This window comes from Cryptomeria japonica, chromosome 5 (genome assembly GCF_030272615.1).
Source record: "Cryptomeria japonica chromosome 5, Sugi_1.0, whole genome shotgun sequence".
NCBI classification, from domain to species: domain Eukaryota; kingdom Viridiplantae; phylum Streptophyta; class Pinopsida; order Cupressales; family Cupressaceae; genus Cryptomeria; species Cryptomeria japonica.
Window position 1 is genome coordinate 65,646,920 of NC_081409.1, and position 14,099 is coordinate 65,661,018.

General features: G+C 33.1%; 1 protein-coding gene across 2 annotated transcripts in view; it reads right to left on the reverse strand.

The window, feature by feature from the left end:
- Window positions 1–12,172, reverse strand: part of LOC131032721 (MICOS complex subunit MIC60, mitochondrial) — a 106,014-nt gene extending 93,842 nt beyond the window's left edge. The window contains exon 1 of one of the 2 annotated variants that reach the window (XM_057963754.2): window positions 11,936–12,172. In XM_057963754.2, coding sequence (XP_057819737.2) covers window positions 11,936–12,010 — 75 coding nt within the window. In that variant the 5' untranslated portion in view covers window positions 12,011–12,172. The remainder of the gene's footprint in view (window positions 1–11,935) is intronic. The other variant, XM_057963753.2, reaches the window with a different exon arrangement.
- Window positions 12,173–14,099: the final 1,927 nt, after the last annotated feature.

Below are 14,099 nucleotides of genomic sequence, written 5' to 3' on the forward strand. Positions count from 1 at the left end.
GTCAAAGGGTTTTCTAAAATTTCTGCTCCATTCACTAACTTAACTAAAATGAGAGCCTTTGCATGAAACAAAATAGTTCAATAAGCTTTTGAAAGACTTAAAGAGATAATGATATCTTGTCCTGTTCTAGTCATTCCCGACTTTACATACCCTTTGAGAAAGAATGTGATAATTCCAAAGAAGGCATTGGAGAAGTAATCATGCAAAACAAATACCCAATTGCATTTGAAAGTCGCAAACTCATAGAAGCTGAAAAACATTACTCCATTTATAATAGAGAAATGTTACCCATTATGCATGCGCTGGCCAAATTTAGACAATATTTGCTTTGTGGAATGTCATGTCCCCTCCTTGATCGTTATATATATATATATAATAATTATTATTAATTAATATAATAATTACCAACAAATTATTTATTATTTATTAATTTATTATTTACTATTATTTATTACTTATATAAAACATAATTTATTAATAATCTTAAATTAATATAATATTATTATACATTAATAATATTATTTATTAACAATCAGCCTACAGTATATTATAGACTCGAATATTTCTGAGTATAGAATAAATACACATCTTGATGAAAATATATTCTACAGCTTAAGTAGTTATTAAGAATCAAAGTGTATGAGGGAAAATCACGAAGGTCTTAAATAAAAAAAAGATGATTTCCCTAGTTGTCATTAAGAGATATTATCAGATTAAGGAAGTATGCCAAAGAGATTAATTTTAAAGAACTGCGATGATATTGTAAAGCCTATGCATTACTAAAAGCGATGACTTGATTACAAGTAACGTAACTACCATTAACGTATAGTGATTGCATCAGTATAACATACAACATTGAGTATATTGGAGAATGACAAGACAACAATGGTATACCGTAATTAATATTCTAAGCAATTGATTAAGATAGCAACCTCATACGATGTTTCTGTTGGTAAAAAGATATGATCAGATTACAGATTGAAAGATCAAGCAATCTAAAGGTGCCTTGGCTTGGATGATTAAGTCATTAATAAGAACGATTTAGTTAGATTCTAAAGAATGATTCATTAGGGGATAGTGCGAGTAAGTGACACAAGCACCAAACAGTGATTCATTAAAAGATGGCAACGATTCATTATTTTCAATGCCACGATTCATTAAGCAAAACAATAATACAACAGCAATTATAGAAAGGCACAAACATTAACAAAATAGCGATTCATTCGTGAAGAGCTGTGATCTGATTAGAAGTTAAAGAGTATGATTAGTTCTAAAAGACAATAATAAATATTATTTGCAAACTGCAATCAAGACAAGGATGTGTCCATTCTCAAGGAAGGGTTGCATCCATTCAATCCCACAAGATATTTAATGAGGAACGAACTCATTCCAAGGAATCATCGAATGGGAGTTTTTCTTTGTTTATTTGTATCCTATTTGATCTGCTCTCTTGAGAATTATTGCCATCGGCATAACAGGTTGCATACTTTAAAGTTTATATCAGAAATAGCACCAATCAGAACAGATCAGAACTGTATAAAGCTACAGGTGGTAGCATCCTTGACCTTGATGGTATGCATGAGAATGTATTGTACTATATGAAGTATGATAATAATTCTATGCAGAATTTAATATTAATAGAAATATTAACATAGAGTGCAATATGTATTTAATAAGGATACCAAGTATCATGACAGTGGCAGACCAGATCTGACATGCATCAGATCTGTCTGCCATTACCAGCCAGTAAACATATTACTACTAGGATTGTTTTAAGTTGGTAGTAGTATTAGTAAATTATATAGAAGGATATCAGCTAATACATAAACAATTGGTAATATTACTTTATTTATTTATGTATATATTCAAATCAGAGTAAGGAATAATATAAGGATTGTAAATATAGATATTGATAATAATAGATATTAATATAATAATTATAATTAATATAATACCTTTAGAAATTAGTAATAATTCATATAATTAGTAATTAATAAATACGTAAAGGATTTATAATTGGATCAAAATAAGATTAATTATTTAGTATGGTAAGATAAAGTATTTGATAGACTAAAGAAAGTATAGAACATCCCACATTTGATTCATGTTAAGATAGTCTTGACTCTTAATCAAGTTAGTTTAAGTCATAAGTACTTTGAAAATAGATTAATTATGGTTAAAATTGACCAATCCCTAGTAGGGAACATTACATGGAAAGTTCACTGTAAAGACCGACCGCAACAGCCTAAGGTTTTTTTATTTTCTAAATCAAAAGGATTTAAACGACTGTCAACAAAAATGGGTCAAGTTACAAGCTTATAATTTTTACATAGAATACATAAAAGAGAAGAACAACATTGCAGCTGATACACTATCTCGCAAACCCTACTTATGTTCCATAATAAGCATTTCCACAGATTGGAAGAACTCGATTATTACTAAATACACCAAAGATCCACAAGCAAATGACATCCTAGAAGGAAATATACAAAAGGAAGAATATAAATTGGTGGAAGAACGCATGCTATACAAAGATGGGATATATCTTGTACCAAACTCATAGATAAAGGAGAAAATCATAAGAGAACACCATGACAACCCCTTAGCAGGACACAAGGGTATTATAAAACCTATAACCAAGTAAGAGAGAAATATTCTTGTAAAGGACTCAAGAAAGACATCCTAAAACATGTTCAAGAATGCATGACGTGCCAAAGGAACAAGGCAGTACAAACCCATCTAGTAGGGCCTCCTCCAACCCCTACCCATACCTAATCAAAAATGGGAAAGTATTTCTATGGATGTCATAATAGGACTTTCCAAAGTACAAGGCAAAGATTGTATATGCATCCAAGTATACACATTTCATTGCAATATCCACATACCATAGAGCTCCTCAAGTAGTCGATGTTTTACATGGCCTAACAAGAAACATCATCAGCAACAGAGACAATTGATTCCTTAACTTGTTTTGGCAAGAACATTTCCAACTACCAGGAACAAAACTCACGCCAAGTACAAGTTACCATCCCCAAACTAATGGGTAGATGGAGATTGTCAACAAATGGTTCGAAGGATACATAAGAAACTATGTTATGAGATAGCAAAATGCATGGATCAAGTGGTTACACCTCAGGGAATATTGTTATAGCACCACCCATCATATTTCAATAGGGATGAGTCCCTTCAAGGCCTTGTATGAATATGAGACAACCTCATTTGGAAATTTAATCCTCCAAGGAAGCCGAATACCAAGGGCCAAAGACTTTGTGCAACAAAATATGGACATTATGAATCCACTTACAGATAATCTACACCAAGCACAAAACCAACAAAAGATATATGTTGATCGAAGGACTAAAAGGACATTTCAAGTTGGGGACTTGGTTTTTCTAGGGTTACAAGCCAATAAGCAATCGTCGATCAAAGTAAGTGGAGTCGAGAAGCTCAAAACAAGATTCTAAGGGCCATACAAGAACTTAAGGAGGATAGGTGAAGTTGCTTACAAATTGGAACTATTGGCAAATGGTAGAATCCATAATATCTTCCATGTTTCTTGCCTAAAGAAACAACCGGGACAAAATATTACTCAATGCTTTGAATTACCCCCAATCAATGATTTAACAAAGTTGATTCTAGAACATTAAGCCATCCTTGATATGCAAGAAAAGAAGTTAAGGAATAAAACCATTCCTGAGTATCTAGTTAAATGGAAGGGGCCACACCTATGGAAGACACCACTTAGGAAGGATCTGAAATCTTGATCATCCAAATTTAAAAATTGCTTGAGGACAAGCAATCTCGGGGATGGGCAGACTATCACGCCCCAACCCTAAGGAGGAAAAGACAGTATAGAACGAATAAGACAAAATATTAAATAAAATATAAACACCCCCAATCTGAATATTACAACAAGAATCAGCCAGGTCAAAGCGGCGATTTGTGTAACAAAAAGAATAACATCTGAACCAAATCGTTCTTAAACAGCTGCGATTAAGAGAAGAGACAATCGTTAATTATGAAAGGATTCCTCTTTATGAAGAGACTCTTGGTAAGAGTTGTACCTCTACGTACCTCTTTTAGGCTATATAACGACAGCCTCCTCCTTGAGGAAAGGCATGGAAGAAATAAGAATAAGTATTCAATCTGATATAAACAATAAAGAACAGAAATTATGATTTATTATCATCAACCAAAGCTACTAAGTTATATGTAGAATTATGACATAAGTATATGAATGCATTATTTATATTTGCTGAAATATATATAGGGAATAGGGATAATTGATGTAATTGCATTTAAGTATTGTTTTCCAATCTATTTAGATTCTTATATTAGAAAATTAATCTATTTATTTCCCTACAAGAATTCATATATGGATTAGTAAGGAAACATGTTAGGGAGAGGCAGTAGACCAATTCCAACAATGTAAGTAGGCCACCCCATGTTGAATAGATGGAAGTACCTACCACTTGTGGTCCAGGGGGTGGAATCGTCTTGGTTGGATGTACCATGCCCTTCGGCTTAGTTTTGGCGAACAATTTTGTCATGCCCCTGCCCTGATACCTCCTAAAATCTGATATACATCGCTGATAAAAAAATTGTCTTATTTATAAGACATCACAATTTTGTGATAACCAGCCAACTCCCTTATGTAAGTTCTTGAGTTTGATTAAAATAAGTAAAATACTGCCAAGCTTCCGTATTTTGGAACCCTTCTTTATAATATAGAAAACACATTTCTGACCGACCATATAATGAAAAACAAGTTATGTTTAGTAAATGGCCTACTCACTTATAAATATTAATCAAACAGAGGCCAACTTACTTCTCAATGAGCAAGTCAAATGTTTTGGCTGACTCCCCTATTCATCACCGAAGTTAAGGTAACTGGTGCATATATTAAAAGGGAGCAATTCAGTTCTTAATACAAGGTTATTATAAACGAAAGGCAGATGGATATAAGATATTATAAAATAAGCAGAAATTAATAGAAGCAAATAATATATTGGTGTCACAACTCCACCCTGAATAAGAAGACATGCACTCGGAAAATTGTCTTAACCTCAGACTTCACGATTTTCCCATAAACAATGATGCAAGCCAGCTATATACATCCGCATTGAGGCAGTGATTCCAACCAGTAATCAAGTGGATTGAAAAACAATTAAGATCGGGTGAAGATTAGTTAAGATGGGTTAATCTCCAAGAGGTGCAATCAACTTAAGATTAGTTGAGAGCCAAGTGACACGAAGACAAGAGACACCCAATTTGCAAACAGATATCCATGGGAAGAGACATGCCTCTTCACCCAATAAGAAGGTACAAATATCAATATCAACGTCCAAGTGAAGGAAGGGAGAAGATCGAAGCATCTGTAGCAATAAGTAAAAAGGAACACATATACAGATCAGGGAAAGACCATTATTGAGCAGCAAGAGCAAATTGGGATCAGGCCTACAATAGGTCAAATCCAAATTCATTATATCAAACAGATAATAGCATTAATAATCATCTTTGCGGTATGCCTAAGCTGTATAACCTATGCACTATAAAATAGCATTTATAAGATCACTATCTAAGTAGGCCACCCATGATGGATGTCCATGTGAGTCTGCCAATTGGGGCCAAGAGGGTGAATGTCTACTATTGGGCTAAGATAGGTCAATTATGGGACCCCCTATTGCAATCTCCTCTCCCATCTCTACAATGATTGTCTATTGTCTTAAAGGGATGAGGCATCAATAGTGAAAGCAGGTACAAGCACCCCACTAGGTAGACCATCCCAAAGTGAATGTCAAATGTGCTTGCTACTTGGGGCCAAGAGGGTGAGTGTCTGCATTTGAGCTTAGTGCAGGGATGGCTTTGGGCGGACCTATCATGCCTCCTCCTCCAACTCCTTTGGTAATTGAATCATAGATAGTAAATACATTTATGGCCTAACTTATTGAGAAAATTATATGTTCGCATTTTATGATTACTAACCCTAATAATTGAAGATTGCATATATGTGTGTGTGTAATGTCCCCAATTTGTAAGGTAATAGTTAATTAAATTGAAAATTGTCAAAAATAAATAAAATATTCAATGATGACTTAATATTAACTAATTTAATAAATTAAACAGTAAAATAATATTATTATAAATTATAATGTCACTTTATTAAATATATTTTTCCAACAAGTCGGCCTTTCTTCTAGATACTTCCTAGAGATCTTTATAAGGGGGTTCCTCGAGATGCATTGGGTAAGCTTTTGAATTTGATAAACATCTTGTGATTTCGGGGGACGAAAACCTTCGAGGATGAAAGCCAAGCTCTTCCTAAGGGGGTGGATTCATGATAGAGTCTACACTAGGCAAATTTGTGAAGTCTCCACTAGAGACAAATTTGTAAGGATTGTTTCAAAATATAAAGATTTTGCCAAACCAAGGCATTTGATGTTTATATTTTATTTAAGTAAAAGATTAATTATTCCCTAATTATTGTATTTGCCATGAACTAAGAGCAGATGTTTAATATCAATATTCTCTAAGTGACAACTTTGGTCTTAGTTAATATTTTATAAGCTAGCCGATTCATCTAGTTTGAGCGTAAGAAACAATAATATTTGGAACTACTTTAATAAAAAGTTTTTGATATTAGGTCAGCTCTATATAACCTCACTAAGAATTAGCGCTTATATTAAGCCCAAACCATTTACAAATAAGGGGAGTAAAGGATTTATTATTGATATAGAGAAATCTCAAATTCATTGAATTTGGCGGCTTGATACTTCAACAAAGGGCAATTATAAGTTACAATGATAAATTTAAAAAGATTAAGATGGGGTTATATTTGTCATAGTTGAAAGACTCACGTTTGCCGCCTAAAGGCAGCTTCAATAATACAAGGAACTGAATAGTATATAAAGTGTGATAATAATTAATCACTACTCTTCTCATCATCGTGCAACCCTAGTAATGTTGGGGCTGAAGATAATTGCAAGAGAAAGACTTGGAATGGCTTGACCATCATTTGGGATGCTCAAGTTGTCCTGATCATTCATACTGACCAAAAAGGAAACATTGTAGCCAAGTGAGGGCTTACAGATTAACTGTTACTCGTGTGTGGGCCTCCTTCCTTCATGTTGGATAGTTTGTAGAAACAAGTTGTTGAAGAATATCTATGTGAGCAAAGTGGATGTAAAGATTTGATTGGACGAAGTGTGTTTGTTGTTGCTTAGATTCTAAGGCTTCATGTGTATGATTCATTGCAAAGCGATATATATAAAGGCATTCGATAATGTTACAAGAAGACAATGGAGGTATTACAAATTGGATATATCACTTGCAGCAGGTGGAGATTCAAGGAATATTACAGCTAAGTATAACTAGTTTCTAAAGCTTGTTATGGTCAGCTTGGCGACTTTCAACGCGAAGAACATATCATTGTAAGTTGTAAATCGTCAACAATGAATGAATGTAATCCAACTTCTAGTAACATTTGTACAAGGTCAAAGATTATTGCTATTTTGTTCTAGTTTAATTTTCAATCTGAATGATTCTCGAAAAAGTCCTTATATTCATGTCAGTCATGTATTAAACATTAGACTAAGAACCAAAAACCATATTTATTTAGTGATTAGTGTTTTCTTAAGGGGAAAAGTGGTAATTTTCAGTCTAGAGGATATTTTTGTGTGTGTGTCCTTGGTTGTGGTTGCAAGATCTAAATCAAGGTTTATCTTGTTTAAAAGGACATTTTACTTGGTAAAGATATATCTCTAACCATATCTCATCTCTTGCCTTTATTGTATTTGTGATTCTAGGGCAAATTCTAGGGTAAATCCAAAAGGGGCCATTACAAATTTCTGGGCACCCTATCACACTTTCCCCTCCAACCCCTACTATGGTTGGTTGTTGGGGATAAAACTATAAAATAAATTCAAATAGATGATGTTAATTGTTCATTTATTTTAATATGTTAAATTGCTATTAGATGATTTAGTTATAGAATATAAATTATATTGTTGAGATTGTTCCTTTTGGGCAAAAATAATGTATATCCCAATAGGGGACATTACAAATAATAAGAAAAGTTTAAGTGAAAAAAGACCAAGGAAAAGGAAAAGGCAAAACAAATTAAACATTATTATTTCTCCTTGACAGTATAGCCACATTATTACAAGGCCAGAAGTTTTAAATCTAAAAGTACAATCAACTATAAATCATATATATTAACATACAGCTTCTTCAAAAAGTCCATTGTTTTTTATTTTCTATAGCCATATGACAATTTACAAGTTGTACAACCATCCTTTGCTCACTCCTATAGTACAATTTTCATTTACTACTAGACAACCTTATCTCATTTTTGTTTTCATTGTACACTTGCAACTTCATTGACTTCATTGGCTGCCATGCAACTTCTACAATGTAACGCTATCATATAATTTGTATACGTTGCAACCACCATACAACCTCCTAATTGCACTACCAACATACATTTCATTATTCTACGACTACCAATCATTAGGGCTACATCAAAATATTTCATTGTATTATATGATCCAACTCTCTCTACAATACAATTCAATCCTACTACAATTGTTGTAAGGCTATTTTATTTGCAGCCTAAAGCCTTAACTCCTACCATATGAGCAATTATTGATGCCACCATAGGGACTACATCAACATTCTTCAATGTACAACCTAAAGTAGTTGTCCCCACCAAATGTTTTGTACCTCCATCATCCGTCGTACAACCTATTGGAGCATGGCTTTGCCTCAAAACAAAATTGGGGTTTTGGTTTTTCACCTATGACTTTGGCAGCTACTAAGAATTTGTCTAAGAATTTGTCATACAAATTTGTGACCTAGATGAAAGTCCATTCCTAGAATACAAGAATACTAAACACTATTTTCATGGTCAAAATACTTCTAAATTGCTTAATACTTCTAGGCTCAGTGATCAATTGGTTGCAACATTCTCAACTTTCAATGTGCAATCAAATGGGATCCCTTGGTTAATTGGTCATAAGCATTATTCACATGGTGCATGCATTTATTAAACACTCCAAAAACTATGCGATTTGGCTTTATAAGCATTTTTATTGTCTTTAAAAAAATCATGAAAATTCTTGAGGGGCGCTGCCCCCAAACCTCCACCAAACTCATTTGAATAACCAAGTACTCTCTAAGTTTAAGTTTGCAAACTATGCTTCCAAGCTTGCCTAAAAGTCTCTCTAAAATGTTTTCATCAGTTTGGAAAGTCTTCCCTAACGTTGCTTGATGCTTACTTGTTTTCTTGTCGATGACTTTTTCTTTTGAGGACAATGATGTAGTTAGTGCACAATGCCTATTATTGTGTTTTGAAAATACAGTTTATCCAAACCAATGGTTGTATGCGTCGATTCGTTGACAATTGTGTTCCTCTTATAGCAATTGCGAGTCCTTTACATAGATTATGAATCATCAAGGAAAGTAATCGAATCAAGTTTGATCCTTGGCTGACCAACTTTGGTCTATAATAACTTCATGTGCAAATAAAGACATACTTTTACTCCTCTCTTTGTTGTGCACTGTTAATTTTGTTCACTATTTCAATTATTCATTTTATCAAATAGTAGTAAACAAAGTCAATTGAGCAACAAGGAGATGTGACAAAGGGAAAGGGTAAAAAGTCGAAAATACATTGCAGGTAATTGATTTTAAGATTGTAAGAAGGTTTGGACAAAAGACCACATTTTAGCATGTTATCCTTCCTTTATTTTGAGCCTCTAGTTTGTTATTGGCTTTAACTTTCTTCCTAATCTCAAACCTCCAAAAAGGATTGAAGTATCATCTTTGTACAATGTTTGATTGATCAATTATAATGCAAAAATATCAGCTTCTCTCTTTTCAATATTACACAACTAGCATCAACGATTTAGACATTAATTGGGCATTGAAGTACACACTCAATTTTGGCTTCCAAATAGTGTCCTATCGAAAACTAGTGATGTTAAAAGATTTCCATACCAATACAACATAATTTGAAGTTTTTTATCACTATAGCCAACAAAAGACACCATTAGCTTTCATACAATTCCATGAATCAAAATTTTGTAGTTTGCCTAGTACTTTCAATTCATCCAATCTCCAAATCCCAAAGTAAACATTGAGGATTTAAACAAAGCTAGACTTAGATAAAATGTGTCCAATGCCAATCCCTCAATTCTAACAATTGAGATCACTGCCCTTGTTTGTGAATATTCATGTCATATATACTACATATAACATGGGCACCATAATACATACAAACCCTTTGCTTCATCAACCACACAAGTTATTATTTATTTATTATGGGCCAAAAGAATAGGCAAAGAAGAGACAATTCCTTCAATGGCATTGGTAGGTGAAGAGTGGTATTTTATACGATACGATGCTTGAAAAATCTACTGTAAAAAGAAACTTCTACTGTTCATATTCCCATTTTTTTGCAATTAGAAAACTATAAATATTAAAAAACAAAGAGTAGATAAATTAAGCACAAGCAAGCTGAACTTAGTAGCACATTAAATAAATATTAAAAGAGAGCTCATAGAGAACATGAAGGTAGGTTGCATAGTTACACAATACACTCAACTTCCTATATCCAGGTGCCATATGGCAACACATAGGGGTAGATTAAGACCAATGTACTGCCATGAATTCAACCCCTATCTCCAAATATCCCTATGCCCACTATATGACGCATAAGAAACCCTTGGAATAAAACCTAGGCTTATAGTATATAACTGATCCTTTCACACCTGTTGCCCCACATTTTTTGGGCCCTAAGATCACTTCATTGGAAGTTCCTAAGTTATTATCACATATACCCAAGCACCTATGATTAATTACTTTGTTACTTGTCCTCTTAGAATGGGTATTTCATTACTTTACCATTTGGACTAGCATCAAGATTTATGATAAAATTTGAGAGTTTTTTTGAAAAATGATGATTGTAAAAGATAAAGTGATCTTAGTCTTGTGGTAAGTAATACCAATTTCTGTGATGCTAACCCAGGTACAGGCCCTGTCAATAAAGTGGGTCTTCTGCACAAGGCCAATTGCAAATATAAGGTGAGCTTTGACGTAAGAGAAATCCCTCGACATGGTATCCAAGCTAACAGATGCTCTAGGTGTAATGTTAAACTAACATATTTATGCGATGCCCAAGGAGTATTAAAATTTATATCTTAAAAAGAAGAGGCTCTCCACCAGGTCCAAAGTCCCTTGTGATTAGGGCGCTATCAATCATTAGCATTTTGCTACATGCCGAGTGTAACCATTTACCTATTCATAGAAAGATTCTTCCCGCTGTCCAAAGTCCAAGGCGAATATATTAAGCTTAGCGCTTTACCAATCATTAGAATTTAGGGAGAAAATAAAAATTCAAGACTCTTTTAAGGGTTTTAAGTATGCAAGTGATTTGATCCCGAGTTAATTAATTTACAAACCAAATTAAATTTATACACAATTTGATCCCCAAGCTGTGTTTTGGGAATTAAGGCTAATCAGTGCCAGGCTCAATGCACTCCGAGCGCGAGCCCCTTATTTGAATTTACAAGTTTGGCCCGAAGAGATTACCGAAAAGTGGATACTGTGTCTCGGAAGCATTTAAATTTAAGAGTATTTGCCTAATATCAACAAAAAAAGGAAAGCAGAAAACCCCACAAAGAGAAGGTGGTCAAATTACGTCATAATAAAGCTATTAAAACCCTATCAGATGCCAGAGGATTTATCCAACCATATAAGACGACAAGGGTTTCGTAAAACCCCATCGGAGGACAAGGGATTGTACAGTAGGACAATGTGAATCTTTTTGGCATTCGTGGAATCCTATCGAAAGCTTGTATTTGTGTTTCAGATTAATTTTATTCGGGTTTCAAATAAAACGTTAAAATGAACAGAAAATGAAAAGTAGCCAACTAACCTGGCGCACAATTTCTAAAGGATGTTTGGCATTTCTAACTCCATTGTTTCTGAGGTGCAGCAGAAGCAACCGCATTTTTTCTACTGACTCTGCTCTTGTTTCTACAGACTCTGCTCTTGGTCGATGCAATTGAACGAAAAGCACATTAGAAACACAAGCTTCACTGTTATATATAAATAGGCGGCAAGGAACCCTCTTTACGTGATTTCACTGCACTGTTGTTGTAAGAACTTTTGTCCCTTCAACCCTACACGCTAAATTGATGGTTTACATTTGAGAAAATAATAACTTTTATGGACTTTGATACAAAGTTTACAACTATCAATTTTTTTTACACCTTACGAGATGGATCATCCTAGGAAATTTTTTACGGTAATTTTAAGCTTTTTAATATTTTTAATTATTTGTCTAATATAATAGTTAATAGCGTATCAATGTATAGAAATTTATATTTATAGCTATTTGAAAGTAATTTTAGTTTAGGATACCTCCATATTTATATTCATTGAATTTTATTTTTTCTTTAATTTAACCAATCATTGCATAGAATTAAAATTTATGGAAAAAAAAAAATTAAAAATTTAAAAATACATATTTATAATTATTTAATTTATTGAATGGAATGCCAACAATATTAAATTCTTGACTAACATAACCATTGTTTAATATGTTCTATTGTTGGATTTTACATTGCATACATTTGGCATGCATACGTTTGTCATTCACTCGCCAAACATTGTTGAGTTGTATAGAACCCTATTCCATCACGGAGTCTCTGATTATTTTGACATCTCTTTGATGCCAAATTTATCGTAGAAAAGAAAATCCAACCATCTCATCCTAAGATATCCAAAAATTGTGTTAATAAGGAAATCATTCCCTCTCAATATATGTATTTAGAAGAATATATATGTGTGGCTTTTGTTTTTCCCCCTTTTTAATGAAGTACATTTATGCATTATTTTGTTAAGATTGATATAAGCATAAAGTTGAGTTAGATTAAGAATTATGAGGTGTGAGTGTGGATGATTTGTCAATTATTTTTTAAATAAAAATATCTTTAGTTTTATATCATTAATATTTGTTATAATAATATAAATATCTAATATATTGATATATAATGTAAATTCAATAATGAATTAAGGAACAAATAAATAAATATAAATTACGAACAAAATATTTGCTTAACTTAAATATTCTATATCATATGTGTGTAATATTTAATGTTAAAGATGCAGAATTATCAAATGTGTGTGTGTGTGTGCGTGTGTGTGTGCATGTGTGTGTGTGTGTCGTTCTTTTTCTCTCTATATTGCCCTCTATTTATATATTTCCCTCTTCCTCTTTGTTTCCATATATTGAGTTCTCCCCCCTCTTTTCTCTCTCCCTCTCTACCTATCTCTCTCCTCTCCCCCTCTTTTCTCTCTCCACTTGTCCCTCTCACTCTACCTCTCCCCCTCTCTCTATCTCCTTATATCTTTATCTCTCTATCACTCTATCATAGTGCCACATATATCTCTATTTTTTCCTCTCCCTCTCCCTCTCCCTCTATCTATCTCTCTCTCTCTCTCTCCCTATATACTCGTCTATATATTTCTCTTTGTCTCTCTATGTCTTTATCTCTCCCTCTACCTTCTTCCTCTCTATCTATCTATCTATCTCTTTATCTCTATCCCTCCATTTCCACCTCTCCCTCTACCTCTCTCTATATCTCTATATATTTCTCTCCCTCTTCCTCTACCCCTCTATCTTCATCTCTACTTTCATCTACTCCAAACTAACCACACTATTGGCAGGAACTTGATGCATTACGTCTCTTGTTAGATGATGTTGCTAATTTTTAAGAATTTTTCAATTATAAAGATATTTCAATTTATTATTTTTTATCTTAATTACATAAAAAATAATTTGAAGGTATTTTAATTTATTGATATTGAAGATGACTAATTCATTATTTCTTTTTCTAATACCATAATAGTTTTTAATGACATTATTCTTAAAAAATATAAGAAATTATAGACATCTAATACTTGTGTCATACACATTGTTAGATGTATTGAATCGTTTGTTGAATTCGTTTAGATATATTAGTTACTTATTATTATAATCTATTTACATTAAGAGACATTCTACAACAACAAAGCACATTGTGTCATGTCGTGAC